Below are 18,278 nucleotides of genomic sequence, written 5' to 3'. Positions count from 1 at the left end.
CCAAGCACCACACTGGGAGAGTTGGAGAATCAGGTTTATTAGGCCGGCGGGTCCAGAGGAGTTAACACTCAAGCTCTGAGCCCCAAACAAAGGGATTACAGAGTTTTTATAGACAGACTGTAGTGGGCAACACTAGCTGTTAATAGGCTGGTTTAAACTAGGGGTTTCATGCACGGGAATAATGGTCAACATGGGGAGGGGGATGTCTGACCTGGACAGGCATGATTAAGCAGGGTTGCAGGGGTTGGATGACTGCAAAGAGCAGGACAAGGGTGAGTGAGATAAACTCTAATTCCTAGTATTGCATGTCCCCACTTTCTAAGACTATGTGACCTACGTCATCTAGACTTTGCAAGTAGCCAGCTGAGTTACAGAGGCAGAAGGAGAAGGAGGTTACGTAAAATTTTAACTTTTCTTCTTCAATAAATCTTACTACATCTTAGTAGCTAGAGTCTCCTATATTACCTGCTATTTGAAATAAAAAGAATCATGTCTTTGGTGCTAATTTTACAAATTTCATATTGAGCAGAGAAGCAAATTATATAATTTGCAGCATGGTTTTCCAAATACATTCAGCATTTCAACCATTTAGAATTCATTTAAGTACAGATATTACCTCATAGCCATGAGAATGAAAGTGTGTTTTTCTATTGACCACAACACCAAAAGCACCTACAAGAATCGGGGCGGGATGGGGGTGGTGGGGAGTACTTCATTTTATTTTTTCAGTGGCTGCTTCAAGTTATCATACTTGGAATACACAGAAAAAAATCCACAAGTGAGAAGTTGTGTTCTATGGTTATATCTTTTAAACAATGTTTTGTATTTATAATTTTTTTCCCTAATTAAAAGCACCAGCTGCAGATACAGTCTGCTAAAAACATAAGACATTACAAACCCATTAAAAGACAGCTTTCCAAACGTGACTCAATGGACATGAATTTGAGCAAACTCCAGGAGATAGTGAAGGATAGGGAAGCCTGGCGTGCTGCAGTCCACAGGGTCGCAAAGAGTCAGACACGACTGAGCGACTTTCGCCTCACTTTAGCTGTATGAGACTAGCTGTAATGGCTCCCTGGGGGCTTGCTTGCTGTCTGTTTGAAATTCTTATGATTAAAAAACTGTGAGGCACTGAACTGGGACTCATCGGATGGTATTTACGACAGCTTTACATAACTGAAAGGTGAAGAAAAGGCTCAAAGTTCACACAAATGCACGCATGCATGTACACTTGGGTTGGCCTCCGTGAAGCTAGAGTGGAATATTAAATATCAAGTACTGAATTTGGGGGGGGGCTTCCCAGGTGGCTGAGTGGTAAAGAATCCACTTGCCAATGCAGGAGACATGGGTTCGATCCCTGGATCGGGAAGGTCAACTGGAAGAGGAAAAAGCAACCCAGTCCAGTATTCTTCCTGAAAAATTCCAGAGGATCCTCACGGGCTACAGTCCACAGGGTCACAAAGAGTTGGACACAACTGAGTGTCTGAGCACACAGGCAGAGCCTGAACTTCTAACTGTACACTTGAGAGCTTATCCCTAGCTTTACATGTACGTATGCAGATAACAGAATGGTCACCACAAGCACTTTCATATCAAGACAGGTGCTAACTGTTAAGGTTCTTATTTAATCTGCTCTACATACAAAGTGCCCTAGAAGCAAAGAAAGGCTTAAACATAGATAAACATGATGCAGAGCGTGTCTGACCTCCTTGTATCGGCTCTGGAGGAAGGAGAAGAGCACACACAGGTAGAAAAGCCACACACTCAGAGGTAGTAGGCGCTGGCAGCCAGGCTGTGGTCTGGACTGACCCTCTCCAGCGAACTGTTCGGTTCCCTCTGGGGGTCTGTTTCCCTCCTTTATATACCCGCTCACCAGGTTGGTGACGATGAAGGCCCACAGCTCCCAGTCACTGGGGAGCCTCAAAGCTGTGGTGAACTGGGCTTCAGCACTATCCACGCCGTTGGCAGAGACACAGGCCAGGCCCGGCAGGGTACGCAGCTGAGCTGTGTGGCTAGGAGGCTGGGAAGGCCATTGCCGGCGCAGCCAACAGACCTGGGAGATCTCCTGCAGCCCAGCGGCCCGTATCCTCTGCCTAGCCTGCACGTGCCGGGGTACTCATGCAGGATTCTTTGGAAGGAGGACAGGACGGGCTGCAATCGAGCATCTTAAGCTTCTCCAGCCGCAAGAGGACAAGTCTGTGTGCTTCTGCGCCTTCTCCCGGGAGCTGGCTTGCATGGAGTGCATCACAGTTTCCACATGACAAGTGCGCATGCGTGCTCCTTGGGAAACGGGTGGAAGAGGTCGGCGGGTTTGCTGGATCTGCAGGATCAGCAGGATCTCTTCGAGCACAGTGTGGTGATGGTCTAGATGCACTGCTGTTGCTGCTTCATGCTCTTTACCTGCCTGGCATCAGGAGCACCTACCTGGAGCACCAGGAAGAAGATACACAGAGCCTTTCTGAGTGGGTTTATCTTGAGGGTGCTCTACCATCTGTCCACCGAGGGTCAACAGTGGGTGGGCTTCCTGCAACAGCAGCCGCATCCCTTGCTGAGCAGGAACAGCACCCGTGTGTACTCAGATCCCACCACCCGGGCGTTCGCGGCCCCACACGCAGGAGGTAGCAGGCTGACATGGGGTCCTTCTCAAGTGTGCGCAGTCGTGTTACCTGGAAGACCAAGCTTCAGTGCCAGGACAGGGTCTGCTGTGAGATCTAGATTGCTTCTCACAGCAGCGACTTTCTTGAATCAACGGACGTCTCTTGACAGCATAATTCAGACCAAAGCCTTGCTGCTTCGGATTCAGCATCTTTGAAACAGCGGGTTTCGCTGCGACGCCAGCCTGCCGTCTCCAGGTGGCTACCTGCCTGCTCCCTGTTCTCAGTGTGAAGACACAGCAGGGAGCCAAGCTGCAGGTGCGTTTGGGCTTCAGTGGGCTGCAGTGGCTTGAAGGAGAACATGGTCTTCCAGCAGTGCATGCACAGGGCTGAAGTGCTCCTTGAAGCCCAAGAGCTCCAGGTACCACTACTCAGCCTCCAGGCATCATCAGTGGAAACCCTGCCTTAATGCTTTGAAGCATCAGCTTTAAAGTCACAATCAGGACAATAACATAGCTTCACTATAAACATCGTTTTAGACATATGGCAAGACACAGTGTGAAATAAATTTCAGGTATAACAAGTGTAAATATTATCATTATTTCTGGTATTATAATTGTTTACTGAGAAACACAGTTATGAACAATAAAATAAACCTCTAAGATTTCTAGCAACAAAATTAACACTCAAACCTATTTTTGCATATATAAAAGATGCAACTATTTAGTAAATGCAAGTTTTCATGAAAACAAACAAACAAAAAAAGCCAGGAACTTTTAGGGGAAAAAAAAGAAAGAATAATGAGAAGGCATTAATGTTAAACAGATTTTCAAATATATCCTGGTTTGCAGGAGGAGGGATGGGTGGTATTGGAGGTTGGAGCAACGCTAGTTCATATTTACAGTTATTCTCCCAGCAGTGTCCCTTCCTCTCATGTATATGACTTGATGCAGTAAATGCTTCTCAAGTTCTCTTCTTCCCAACCTATCCTCCTTTAGATGGAGGAGGAAGGGAAAGGAAAGAGACAAAGAAGGAAGGAAGGAAAAGAGGGAGGGAAACAGGCAAAGAGGAGACTCCACACTCCCTTTGACATAGATTCCCTAGAGTTTTGCTGGAAAGTCCTCTGTTCCACCATTTAAGGGATAAAAAATGAATTTTGGAGTCTGAGTCAGAGGAGTCCCCTTAGAAAGGTGAGTTAGAGACAGTGCTCTCACCATCACAATCTTCATCTTCATCCCCACTGCTTTCAAATTCACAGTCTTCATCTTCTCTGCACTGGCCTGAGGAGTTAGTGGCATCCTCCTCTGCATCTTCCTCATTTTCCTTCTGATCTCCCTGAGGCAGGAGAATGTTCTCCAATTGTGTCTGATGATGCTAACTCTGCAGCCTGAAGCCCTGGGTCCTCTCTAAGCCTTCCTTGCAGATTCCCTGATGATGGGGACTGCAGATCCATCCTTCTAATCTTGGGGTTTGGGTCCCCCGTCACGCTCATGTTCTTACGCTTAGCACAGGTCGCCTCTCTGTAAGCAGTATTCTTCAGGAGACAGAGTCCTGAGCCAGAGATCAAGGTCCACCTTGTACTGTGTCTGCAGTTCCTCCGCCTGCTTCTTATAAAGCTCCTTCTGGTCTTGGGGGACCCGCTGCCAGCGTCTACTGATCTCCACCATGCGCTCCCTCGGGGGCACCACTTTCAGCTCCCTGCTCGACCAGAGATCCTGGTGGAACTTGTGATAGCCATTCATCGGGGGCTTCTTGGGCTCTCCCTGGAATTTCCACTTCATGGGTAAATGGTTTTCTGGGGGAGACTTCACTTTTTGCACATTTTCCTGAAACTTCTTTGGCACTTTGCTTTGACTTCCTTTGGGGACATCAGGTTTCTTGGAGTTCTGTACTAGATCAGGGTGCTGTTCTCTGAACAGAGCCATTTTCTCCTGAAACTCCTGTTTCTCTTCCTGGAAATCTTGACTGTATTTCAGCTTGAGCTCTTCTGGCAGCTTCCTGTATTCCTCAGACGGAACTTGGTTAGCTCCTGGTTGCTCATCTTGGGGTGTTGTTGGAGGTTCTGAGGTCTCATCTCTTTAAAAAAGTGGCAGGTAAGCTGTCAGAGGCTTCTTGAATAAATCAGGATGTTTCTTGTGTCTTCTGCTTTTGGAAGGATTGTTAACATTTTCCTTAGCTTCCAGGACTAGGTCCTTCAAAGTTCAAAGCTTTCTCAAGTTATAGGAACTCTCTAACCATTTGAGTTTACATTTTTCCCAAAAAAATTCTTTAAAAGCTACTTTTTCCCAATCTATCACTGACTGGGTTGTTTTGAACGTGTGCCTGTCATTGGGTGGAATGCTTTCCTCCATACTTTCCAGTAACTGCACAATGTCTTCTTTGGACCAGTCATCTTGACTTTTAACCAGCATCATTTCTAGGTCTTTGGGACACTTATGTGTCCCAGCAGTTCAGACACCTCAGCAGAATCTTCAACTTCTTCACTCTCAAGATTCAGCAGGTGAGTTATTTCTGAAGTCTTACAGTGTACAATTCTATCTTCCTGTGGAGAAAGAAAAGGAAAGTTCTCCTATGCGATACATGAGAGAAGCATACCCTGCTTGAGATGTGTCCTTCTATCATTTCATTTACCCTGAAGAATGTAAATGAAAATTGGCCCAACCTCTGAGTTGAGACTCTTATTGAACCTTATGAAGCTTCTTTTGCATAATTAAAAATCCTCAGGCGCCTTCCCAACATGCTTTCCAATCAGTCTTACCACAGGTTGTTTTACATACAAACGAACAAAATAAAAGACTGGTTGCCACCTCAGGGGGCGAATAATAAGTGAAAATGAAACAGAATTTAAAAAATTAAAATTCCTGAAAAGGAAAGGACTTTAAAATACCAATGAGATACCATGGTACATGTATTGGAATGTCCAAAATCCCAAACAGTGACATTACCAAATCCTGGAGAGAATTTGGAAAAACAGAAAGTTTGATTCATTGTTAATGGGAATGCACAATGATGCAGGCATTCTGAACAATAATAGGGAACCTTCTTATAAAACTAAAGATCCTCTTAATATTATTCAGTAATCATGTTTCTTTGTATTTAACCAAATTGGCTGAAAACCTGTACTCGTAAAAAAAAAAAAAAAAAAAAAAAAAACCTGCACAGAGATGCTTTAGCAGTTTTGTTCATAATTTTCAAAACTTGAAACCAACCAACATGTCTTTAGATAGGTGACTGGATAAAGAAACTACACTACCTACAGACAATGGAACATTATTCACTGCTGAAAAGAAATGAGAGATGAAGCTAGAAAGAGACATGGAGTATACCTGAATACATATCACTAAGTGAAAGAAGCTAATCTGAGAAGAATATGTATTTCATGAGTCCAACTGTAAGACATTCTAGAAAAACAAAAGTATGGAGATGGTGAAATAACTTGTCATTTTCAGGAGTTTGATCTTCCCAGGTGGCACCAGTGGTAAAGAATCAAATACACCTGCCAATCCAAGAGATGCAAAGATGCCAGTTCGATCTCTAGGTCAAGAAGATCCCCTGGAGGGGGAAATGGCAACCCACTCCATTATTCTTGCCTGGAAAAATTCCATGGCGGAGGAGCCTGTCGGGTTACAGTCCATGGGGTTGCATAGAGTTGGACACGCCTGAACACACATGGTGATGGTAGTGGTTTCAGAGGTTTACGGTGGGGGATTGATGAATAGGTGATCACTAAATAATTTTAGGGTGGTCTAACTCTTTTGTATATTATATCTATTTGCTCTCTCTTTATATATATATATAGGCCTATATTTTTATATAGGTCTATATTTTATAGGTGTTTATATATATATATATAGGTCTATATTGTATACTGGCTTAATTCAGAGGAACTAAGCCAATACAAAGGAGGAGGGAAATGCATGTTTTTTTACAAACGGTGCAGGAAAAAAAGATAGCACATACCAAAAAAAAAAATCTAAACACAGATCTTACACCTTTCACAAAAATTAACTTAAACTACATCATAGATCTGGGGCATCCCAGGTGGCACAGTGGTAAAGAATCCACCTGCAATGCAGGAGACCTGGGTTCAGTGGGTTGGGAAGATCCCCTGGTTGAAGAAATGCCAACCCACTCCAGTATTCTTGCCTGGAAAATTCCATGGACAGAGGACTCTGGAGGGCAACAGTCCATAGGTCAGAGTTGGACATGACCAAGCACACACACATGCACATACACATCATAGAGCTAAATGTAAAACTATAAAACCCTTTAGAAGATAACAGAGAAGAAAATGTAGATAACTTTGAGTATGTTGATGACTCCTAACACGTAATGCCTGAAACATGAAAAAAAAATAATTCATAGGGTAGATTGCATTACAATTTAAAAACGTCTACCCTGCAAAGGACATTGTTAAGAGGATGAAAACACAAACCAAAGACTGAGGGAAAGTGTTTGCAAAGTAACATATATAACACACCACTTTCAAAAAACGCAAAGAATTCTTAAGACTCAACAGAACTCAAATGAAAATAAACTTATTTAAAAAGTGGCAGAAGACCTGAACAGTCACTAAACCATACACAATATACCAATGGAAAGTAGCATGTAAAAAAATGTTCAACAGCATGTATCACCAAACATTGTGTCAAATTAAAACAATAAGATACCACTACATACTTCTTAAAATGATGAAAATGCAAAACACTGGCAACAACAAATGCTGGCAGGATATGGAGCCACAGAAAAAATAAATTCTCATTCATTGCTGATGGGAATGGGAAATGGTACAGCCACTTTGGAAAAAGAGTTTGGCATAGAGTTTCTCCATGGGGGCTTTAGTTAGAAAACAAAACATAATGTTAGCATTCAATCCAGCAATCATACTTCTTGGTGTTTACCCACCATGAGTCAAAAGCTTAGGTCCACAAAAATACCTGCACGTGTAGGTATGTAACAACTTTATTCATAATTGCCAAAATTTGAAAGAAATCAAGAAGTCCCCTCAGGATAGGTTAACAGATAAACTGTGGTACATCAAAACAATGATATATAATGCAGTGCTAAATAGAACAAGCTATTAAGCCAGCAGTAGACATGGAGAGATTTTAAATGTTATTGCTGACTCAAAGAAGCCAATCTAAAAAGACTTAGGTTAATTAAAATTAACATAAATGGGTTAAATTTACCAGTTAAGAAATGCTTTCTTGTTTTTAATGTTGAACAGAAAGAAAGTATATATATATTTGTGATATATAAGAGACACTAGTACATGATAGAGAAAACTTGAAAATACAATAGTAGAAGATGGTAAAGTGAGAGAAAATTAACAGCTTTGATTTGCCATCAGACAAAATATTAAACATTTAGTGTGTCTTGAAAAGTGAATACACAATAAAAAATATTCAATAATACATATGAAATAGAAACATGTAGACAACTGATAGTCTTAGAATGAAAAAAAAAAAAGATAGAGGGCTTCCCTGGTGGTTCAGTGGTTAAGAATCCGCCTTGCAACGCAGGGGTCACTGATTTGATCCCAAGTCCCAGAGATCACAACATTGAGCCTGTACTCTAGAACCTGTGAGCCCAAACTACTGAGACCTAGCACTGCAACTACTGGAGCCGGCGTGCTCCAGAGACTGTGCTCCACAGCAAGAGAAGCCACTGCAATGAGAAGCCTGCCCCTTGCAACTAGAGAAGAGCCAGTGAACAACAGTGAAGATCCAACTCAGCGAAAAATAAATACATAAATAAAAACCTGAAAAATCACTTAAAAAACTGATAGAAACAAGGGCAATGAATCAGTGTACCCCAGTTTATATTATATATATATATATATAAAGCAATGAACATATATCTCATTTATGGATAAATTAAGCATGGAAAAAAGTTTCAGTAAAGACATTAAGGAATAGAACTACTCAGTTAACAAGATTAACCTTATTAACAGAAACAAAATCCAATAGTTACCAAATACATTATTCTAAACACATGTTGACAATTTCCTAAGACCTAAAGGAAGTCTAAAACAATGTGACATATTGTCACAATAAAAACTTTTAGAAAGGTGTGAATAAAAGGGAATATTATTAAATCTGAGAAAGTATAAGATTAAAATAAATATAACTAAATAAAATAAATATAACTAAGGTCATTGTAAATGGGGAATCACTAGAAGCATTCTCTTTAAAACCAGAAATAAGATCAAGGATAGTCAGTATCACTTTGCTGGTGTCTCAGATGGTAAAGAATCTGCCTGCAATGCAGGAGACCTGGGTTTGATCCCTGGGTTGGGAAGATCCCCTGGAGAAGGGTAACAGTTACCCACTCCAGTATTCTTGCCTACAGAATTATATGGAGAGAGGAGCCTGGCAGGCTACAGTCCATGGGGGTCACGAAGAGTCAGACACAACTGAGCGACTTTCACTTACAGCCACTGTCACGCTTCCACGCAATTCTCTTGGGAGGTCCAAGCTGATGTAATCTATAAAAATGGCGGTGGGAAAGAGAAGGAAACAAAATTATAGTATTGAAAAGAAAATGGTGCATAAGATGATATCTGTAGGGGACCTTATAAGAAAGAAAAACTATTATACCAATAGATAATTTTTCAAAAGTAGCAAAGAAGTATGAATACATAGTCAAGATTAAAATACTTTTTGAGTCTAACAAAACTCTGAATATTTAGGCCTTTGTTGGTGATATTTAGTCGTGTTCAACTCTTTTGCAACTCCATTGACTGTAGCTGTCAGACTCCTGTGTCCTTGGGATTTCCCAGGCAAGAATACTGAAGTGGGCTGCCATTTCCTTCTCCAAGGTATCTTCCCCGACATGGGGATCAAACCTAAGTCTCCTTCATTGGCAGGATTCTTTACCACTGAGCCACCAAGGAAGCCAGTTCAACCTTACTTACCTCATTATACTTTTGTTTTCTTGCTCTGTTTGATTCAATGGCTTTTTCAGCCATGTACTGAAGAGTATCAAAGCTCTCTCCCACCTCAGGATCTCCACCCACCCCACCCTATTTATCCTTCAAATCTGTCTTCAGATGCCACTCCCTTATGCCACTGCCTTAAGTTTATACTTCATTATGTATTCCTTTAGTACATTCCTTTCCCCCCCTTACACTGATCCAAATTGTAACTAGAATTCCTATAGCTTTTACTCAATTCCTTGCTCCCTGACTATAATCTTCATAAAAGTAGGAAGGATGTCTGTGTTGTTCATAACTGCCCCTTGCTACTTAAAACAAATGTTAATACATAAGCAACAGAATAACCCAAGAATGCACTCAGATGTGGTATTCACAGTATTGAAAATATGTTTACAGACTGAAAGGCAAAGTCTCAAGTCATAGTGACAAAATCTCAAGTCAAAATACTGTTGGCTAGTAGATGTGAGTTTAATAATCCAGAGTGATTTCAAGGAATTTCACATAAATCTTAGGCAAAAAAAAAAAAAAAAAAAAAAATTCTCTTTAAAGTCTTAGCTTTCCATTTATTCAGGACTTTTTACTGATTGCCTGTTTCTTCAGGAACTGACTAATTAAAAGTCTTATTACTAATCCATGTTAAAGATTCTCTAGCTCAGGGATTTTCTAAAATCAGAACAACTGACATTTGGAACTGCTTATTTCTTTCTTGTTGGGCTCTCCCCTGCCTTGTAGGCTGCTTAACAGAATCCATGGTGTCTACCCATGAAATAATAATAACATCCAACTGTGACAACCTAACATTTATCCACATATCAACAATTGCCCTCTGGAAGGAAAAATCACCCCCTATTGAAACCACTGCAGTGTAAAAAGTAAATGAGACATTGCTCATGATAAAATTTGTATTTTTAGTGATGACGAGAAAATTTAAACATAAAGTTCTCTTCCAGTGTTTATCTGGGCCTGCTCCCTCCTTCCCTAGTGTGCAGTGTCCATCTGCATTCCACACTAACCAGATCTCCTCAAAGATGTGGGTGTCCACCCGACCATAAAGAAATTTCTTTTCCCTTTTTTCTAATGCTAGTAATATAACTTCTTGAAAGTGTCAGTCCCCCAGTCGTGTCTGACTCTTTGGGACCCCATAGACTGTAGCCTGTAAAGTGCCTCTGTCCATGGAATTCTCTAGGCAAGAACACTGGAGTGGGTAGCCATTCCCTTCTCCAGGGATCTTCCCAATCCAGGGATCGAACCCCAGGTCTCCCACATTGCAGGTGGATTCTGAGCCACCAGGATGCTCATAGTCTAGGTAACAACACACAAAATGAGCAGCAAGTCATCATGACACCCTGATACAGAGCTGGGAAAGAACACTCTTCTTTAAAGGGCTACACTTCTAGTGTTAAAAGAATGGGGTTCTCCTACTGTCCCTCAGATGGTAGAGGATCTGCCTGCAATGTGGGAGACCTGGGTTCAGTCCCTGGGTTGGGAAGATCCCCTGGAGAAGTGAATGGCAACCCACTCCAATATTCTTGACTGGAGATTCCATGGACAGAGAATCCTGGCAGGCTATATTCCATGGGATCGCAGAGTCAGACATGACTGGGTGACTAACACTTTCATTTTTCACCTGGACTATATATCTTTGGTGAACTTTATATAAAATATCAATATATAGTTTTAATGTCTGTTACTTTGTCTTGAAAGGTTTGTGACTGTGCCTTCCACTTCTAACAGGCAGAGTAATTCTCAGAACTTCTGCAAGTCTGTCTCCTGAGTTATACTCCTCAGCCTGGCTTGAGTGAAATGCTCTTTTTTTTCCCCTTGATTGTTAATTGAATTTTCAACAACAGTAAGGTCCATAACATAGCTTAGATATGTTGATTCTTAAAACTGTAAAATCTAAAGCATGCAAGGCAACAATACAGAAGCTAGTGAATCAAATAAGTAATAATATGAAAGAGAAATACAAAAAAGGGACTTCCCTGGGGTGGTGCAGTGATAAAGAACCTGTCCCTGGTCCAGGAAGACCCCAGGGCAACTAAGCCCCTGAAGCACAATTACTGAAGCCGCAGCACCTAGACCCCATGCTCTGAGAAGCCAGCCCACTGCAACTAGAGTAGCCCCTAGTCACCACAACTAGAGAGAGCAAGACCCAGCTCAGTGAAATAAATAAATGAAATGAAAAGAAAAAAAGAAATACCAAAAAAAAGTATATAGTCCAGTCACATATTTCCTAATATTCCCACTTTTGACATACACAGAATTACAGATTTGTGTTCAAAGATAAGATGTTGAGGGAAATAATAGACTCTATGGTATCTTCTTACCTGGTTGATGAAGAACAATATTTGTACAAAATCGTTGAGAAATGCTGTTGGATTAGCGAACTTATATGGAGGCAATCCTTCCCGTACTCCATGTAAGAAGCTTTTCTGGATTCTAGCTCTCTAGAAACTGTGTTGATCATCCAACCAGGAAGCTACACAAATCAGGCAAATTTTTTCTCCATGTCCTTCTTTGATTCTTACTGGGCTGCTTTCTTTCTGTAAATGGAAGGAAGATAAATATTTTTCTTCTTAAAAGGATTATGTTAATACAGTATTTAGTTGTGGATGTTTCCCAGGCATCTTTGGAAATGAACTTTTAGTGAGGAGAAAAACTCATCAAGGAAGATTTCCTAGTAGCTGGGGATAAAGAAACAGAGAATGAATGAATGACCGTTTTTCCTAAAATGAGATTGAAGGGAACAATTGCTACTAATCTCCTTTCAACATAGCAATAACTTGTCCCTCCTGCCAGTTTTTTTGCAGATCTTATGCCTATCTTTTCAAAAAAGAAATTTCCTTTATTATTTTCTCTAGTAAGAAAACAATAAACTCAAGCCCTTCCCTTTAAAACAATGGCATGCTTGTAGAATTCAGAGCCACCCTCCCACTCCAAAGTTTGAAAGTTTCCATAGTCTAAAAGACCACTGTTTTAGGTGACTGGAAATTAAATCCTATTAAAGGGACCGAAACTTAGATAAAATGCTTAAAAAATGTTCTATTAAACATACAATAAACAAGGGACTTCCCTAGTAGTTGAGACCCCACCTTTCAATGCAGGGGCTGTGTTTGGATCCCCGGTTGGGGAACTAAGGTCTGAAGTGCCATGAAATGTAGTCAAATTTAAAAAGGAAAGAAAAAAAATTTTTTGTAATCAAAGGGATATGAAGAAATTTGACCAAAATCATACTTACATCAGTAGTAGAAGTGGGGTTAAAAAAATCACATTTTTCTGCACTTTTCATTATCTAATAACAGTAACTATATTTAACATAGTCTTGAATTCTTAGTCACTAGCGACAAATCAAAGAAAAGGTGACAGGAGGAGAACCTGGGAAGTACACACTCCGATTCATTTAAGTTTGGGAGTGTTTGTTAGAGAAAGTTAGCCTGTCCTCTAACTTGTTTGAGAGATTTTCACTTGCCTGAAATATATGTAAGAAGTGAACTCCCAGTTTCATGGTATTTAACACATTACAAATTGTGTAATTTTTTTACATTTCAGTCACATTTATCCCAAGGTCATGTTGGTATTCAGTCGCTAAGCCATCTCCAACTGGACTGCAATACACCAAGCTTCCGTATCCATCACTATCTCCTAGAGTTTGCTCAAATTCCTTCCTTTGAGTCAGTGATGATATCTAACCATCTCATTCTCTGCTACCCTCTTCTCCTTTTGCCTTCAATCTTTCCCAGCAGCAGGGTATTTTCCAATGAATCAGTTGTTTGCATGAGATGGTCAAAGTGTTGGAGCTTCAGCATCAGTCCTTTCAATGAATATTCAGAACTGATTCTCTTTAAAATTGACTGGTTGGATCTCTTTGCAGTCCAAGGGACTCTCAAGAATCTTCTCCAGCATCACAGTTCATCATCAATTCTTTGGTACTCAGCCTTCTTTATGGTCCAATCCTCACATCCTCACTCCTGGAAAAACCATAGCTTTGACTAGATGAACCTTTGTAGGGAAAGCGATGTCTTTGGTTTTTAATACACCATCTTGTTGTTATTCAGTTTCTCAGTCGTGTCCAACTGTTTGCAACCCCACTGACTGCATCACACCAGTCTTCCCTGTCCTTCACTATCTCCCAGAGCTTGCTCAAACTCATATCCATTGAGTCAGTGATGCCATCCAACCATCTCATCCTCTGTCATCCCCTTCTCCTCCTGTCCTCAATCTTTTGCAGCATCAGGGTCTTTTCCAATGAGTCAGCTCTTCACATCAGGTGGCCAAAGTATTGGAGCTTCAGCTTCAGCTACAGTCCTTCCAATGAATATTAATATGCTGTCTAGGTTTGTCATAGCTTTCCTTCCAAGGAGCAAGCGTCTTTTAATTTCATGGCTGCAGTCACCATCTGCAGTGATTGTGGAGCCCAAGAACCAAATCCCAAAGCATTTCCTTTGTTTTTCTTTCTTGTGAGGCATGTTATCATTTTGTTTATAGAAATGTGAATTCTCAGTCATGTGCATCATTCTTTCAAAAGCAAATCTGTTTTGTTTTTTCAATGTGTAATGTTTATATCATCTAAAGCTTTAGTAAGGATTCTTTTTTTAATATTTATTTCTTTGGCTGTGCTGGGTCTTAGTTGTGGCATATGGGATCTAGTTCCCTGACCAGGGATCAAATCTGGACACCCTGGATTGGGAGTGCAGTCTTAGAAACTGCCACCAAGAAAGTCCCAGTAAGTGATTTTGTATATATGCCTATTTAAATCCTGACTGTCTGAAGGAAGACAAATATCATATATCACTTATATGTGGAATCTAAAAAAGGGGTACAAATGAACTTGTCTCCAAAACAGAAGTAGAGTTATAGATATAGAAAACAAAACTATGGTTACCAGGGGTAAGTGTATCTGTGGGATAAAGTTGGCTATTGGGATCAACATACACACACTACTATATATAAAATAGACACCTAAAAAGGACCTACTGGATAGCACAGGGAAATCTACCCAGTATTCTGTAATGACCTATATGGGGAAAGAATCTAAAAAAGAGTGGATATATGCATAACCAATTCACTTCACTGTGTACCTGAAACTTAATTACATGACACTGTAAATCAATACTCCAATACTCCAAATCAACACTGTAAATTTATACTCCAGTAAAAACTTAAAAAATAAAAATCCTGACTGTCTCCTTCTAAGTACTGTTTTCCATTTTCTTACCACTAGGAACATTATCTTCCATAATATATATTTGCCATCCCTGAAAGTGAAAGTTGCTCAGTCGTGTCAGACTGTTTGCAACCCCATGGAATTCTCCAGGCCAGAATACTGGAGTGGTTACCTTTCCCTTTTCCAGGGGATCTTCCCAACTCAGGGATTGAACCCAGATCTCCCACATTGCAGGTAGATTCTTTACCAGCTGAGCTACCGGGGAAGTCCAAGAACACTGCAGTGGGTAGCCTATCCCTTTTCCAGTGGATCTTCCCACCCCAGGAATAGAACTGGGGTCGCCTGCATTGCAGGCAGATTCTTTATTTACTGAGCTATCAGGGAAGCCCATCCCTGAGGAAATCTCAAAATCAAACCTGTAGAATAAAATTATAGTATATATAATCATTTCAAATTTCAAAATAATGGAATTTCCTTGGCCTATCAATCTGGAAATCAATTTATTACTTCCTTTTGTTGACATTATGCTTTATTATTTTCAGCCCTATTATGTTAGCTACATTTTGGAAAACTTTGTTAATGCCAGAATAATATTGTTTATATTCACTCTTTCATTCATTCACTTATTTACTCATTCATTCACCACATTTTTATAGTATTCTATGTTCAAAGAATGTATAAGATAGTGGGAATAATAAAAAGTATTTTCCCTACCCTCTTGGGATTTTCAGTCTAGTAGCATCAAAACAGGGCTTCCCTGATAGCTCAGTTGGTTGGGAGACCCCGCTTCGATTCCCAGTTCGAATCAGGGAGAACTGATTCGACCCAGTTCAAGTCAGGAGAACTGCAGGTCGTGCAGTTTCCTCAAGGTTACAGCCCACATTACCCACACTCATCACACACTCTGGTTATCTGCTCAGCTGGGTCTCCTGCTGAAGCCCAGTCCTCTGGTCCCAGAACCAAAAAGCACCTTCTGCCTTAACCTTGCATAGCTAACCCCAGGTCCTCCCCAGACCTCAGAGGAATCAGAGCAGTGGTCCCCAACCCTGAGGCATGGACGGAACCAGTCCATGGGCTGGAAGGAGCCAGGCCACGCTGCAGGAGGCAGCGGGTGAGCAAGCAAAGGTCGTCTGCCCATCCCATCCCTCACCTTACCGCCTGCACCATGCCCCCTCCCAAGTCCATGAAAAACTGTCTGCCATGAAACTGCCCCTAGCACTGAAAAGGTTGGGGACTGCTCCCCAGGATGGAGGCTTTTCTGTGCTTCCATTTCTTGTAGGCATGAAGCCAGCCTCATGTTCCCTGAGTTTCAAAGGGCTGATTCAAACAGTTGCTAATCAAGGGAGGAACAGTCAAAAGCCACCTAGGTAAGATTAAAGGGACTGGAGAAGCTCATCAAGATTAGGAGACAGACTAGCTGAGAGGAGGTTAGATTAGTACAAGCTTTGCTCACACCCTAATTTTGTCAGACCCCACCTTTGATCCAATGTTATAAAAAACCTTCATCAAATCCTCTGGGGTTTAGGCACATAGTTTATTCAGGCAGAAGCCTGGTATGTCTCCCTTTGCCTAGCAAGGCAATAAAGTTATCCTTTTCTGCTTCACCCAAAACTCTGTCTCTGGGATTTGATTTGGCATAGGTATTCAGAGGCCAAGCTTTCCTATAACAAGCTGAGGTTGTTTGTATGTAATGATCTCATTTGTCAAATTTTTTAAAGTATTACATTCTTTCAACCTTTCTATAAATTAAACCATTTTGCCATCTTGTCTTGCTATATATTTTTGGAATAATTTGATGATTAATTTTAGGTCTGTTATCCATGAATTCCTTGGTCATTTACATAGATTTTAAGGACTCAAAAAGTAGTTTCCAGGTACTGTTTAGTTTTCTATTTAGTGTAGCTCCTAAAAAGGGTATCCTGCTCTACTCATATAAATATATTGCAAGTGGTAATATGTGTGTGTTAGAGAGAAAGTTTAGCAATAGATAAGGAGATAGTGCAGTAAATGATTTGAGAAAAAAAAGAAGTTGGTTTTGAGTGTTGGCGAATGACTCTTCAGAAACCTCTGACTTGGAGCAAGCAATAATGAATGTATCTATAGGAAAGTGACATTTGTAACTGTGCATAAATATGAGAAATTAAAGTGACCATTCATGGGATGTAGAAATTAAGATCAAGAACTGATGGTTTTGAACTGTTGTTGGAGAAGACTCTTGGAGTCCCTTGGACAGCAAGGAAATTGAACCAGTCCATCCTAAAGGAAAAGAAAGAAAGAAAGTGAAGTCGCTCAGTCATGTTCACTCTTTGCGGCCCCATGGACTGTAGCCTACCAGGCTCCTCCATCCATGGGACTTCTCCAAGCAAGAGTACTGGAGTGGGTTGCCATTTCCTTCTCCAGGGGATCTTCCCAACCTAGGGATTGAACCTGGGTCTCCTGCATTGTCGGCAGATGCTTTATCATCTGAGCCACCAGGGAATTCCTCCTAAAGGAAATCAACCCTGAATGTTCATTGAAAGAAGTGATGCTGAAGCTGAAGCTCCAGTAACTCTGGCCACCTGATGCAAAGAACTGACTCCTTAGAAAAGACCCTGTTGCTGGGAAAGATTGAAGGCAGGAGGAGAAGGGGACGACAGTAGATGAGATGGTTGGATGGCATCACTGACTCAATGGACATGAGTTTAAGCAAGCTCTGGGAATTGGTGATGGACAAGGAAGCCTGTTGTGGTGCAGTCCATGGGGTCGCAAAGAGTCAGACAGGACTGAACTGAACTGAAATGTTTTTTACAAAATAAAATGTTAAAAGGATTTGTTTTCTGGTATTGTCTGTTAGGAATGAGAGTTACATCACGGTGGGGAGGAGTTCCTGATAATAGTTTCAAAGAACTTTAGAATAATCCCTTCTCCTCAACGTTTTGTTTTTAAATGCAAAGGTGTCAATAATAAAGATAGAAGGGCAAATTCAAAAATGTAGCTATACTCATATAAGAAGACTTTAGTTGAAATCTAACTCACTTTTACAAAAATTAATCCCATTAATTCATATATTCACAAACTGATTTTTAATGACAAATTCTATTTGAGATAAAGGACATCAAAGGAAACCATAGTTTGTGACTATATCTTGTGTATGCACACTCTCCTGAATTTTAATCAGTGGGTTGCAATAAAGGCATTTTTTACATTTTTTAATGTTACTTTTATTTATTTTGGCTGTGCTGAGTCTTAGTTGTAAGCACACTGGAACTTCGATCTTAGTTGTGGCATATAGGATCTAGTTCCCTGACCAGGGATGGAACCTGGGCCCTCTGCATTGGGAGTGAGGAGTCTTAGCCACTGGACCACCAGAGGAGGCCTTTAAGCATTTTCTAGATCATGGATGAGGGCAGAAGAAGTACAGATCAGTGGCACTGTGTACATTTCTTCATTTTAACAGCTATATGTTTTTTTTAATCTTTGATTATCTCTTATAAGAATGCTGTTTTATTAACCATTACATCCTCAAGCTGGTAGATTGTCCCTTGAACTGTCAACTTGCCAGAAAACACTTAGTGATTGAATTAACATATTGCTTAGAAACAAC

At 40.8% G+C, this 18,278-nt stretch overlaps 1 protein-coding gene and 1 pseudogene across 1 annotated transcript; both read right to left on the bottom strand.

The window, feature by feature from the left end:
- Positions 1–19: 19 nt before the first annotated feature.
- LOC139031840 (MAU2 chromatid cohesion factor homolog pseudogene) lies at positions 20–3,904 on the bottom strand (annotated as a pseudogene).
- On the bottom strand, positions 3,058–5,129 carry UBTFL1 (upstream binding transcription factor like 1). Its single transcript, XM_020870306.2, is given in 4 exon segments — positions 3,058–4,123; positions 4,125–4,608; positions 4,611–4,686; positions 4,688–5,129. Coding segments are annotated over 4 exon segments (1,095 nt in total). The 5' UTR covers positions 5,009–5,129; the 3' UTR covers positions 3,058–3,909.
- Between the last annotated feature and the right edge of the window lie 13,149 nt (positions 5,130–18,278).

The sequence above is a fragment of the Odocoileus virginianus genome, chromosome 28, assembly GCF_023699985.2.
Source record: "Odocoileus virginianus isolate 20LAN1187 ecotype Illinois chromosome 28, Ovbor_1.2, whole genome shotgun sequence".
Taxonomy (NCBI): Eukaryota; Metazoa; Chordata; class Mammalia; order Artiodactyla; family Cervidae; genus Odocoileus; species Odocoileus virginianus.
The sequence above is the reverse complement of the archived record's forward strand: the minus strand, read 5'-3'. Positions and strand labels throughout refer to the sequence as shown.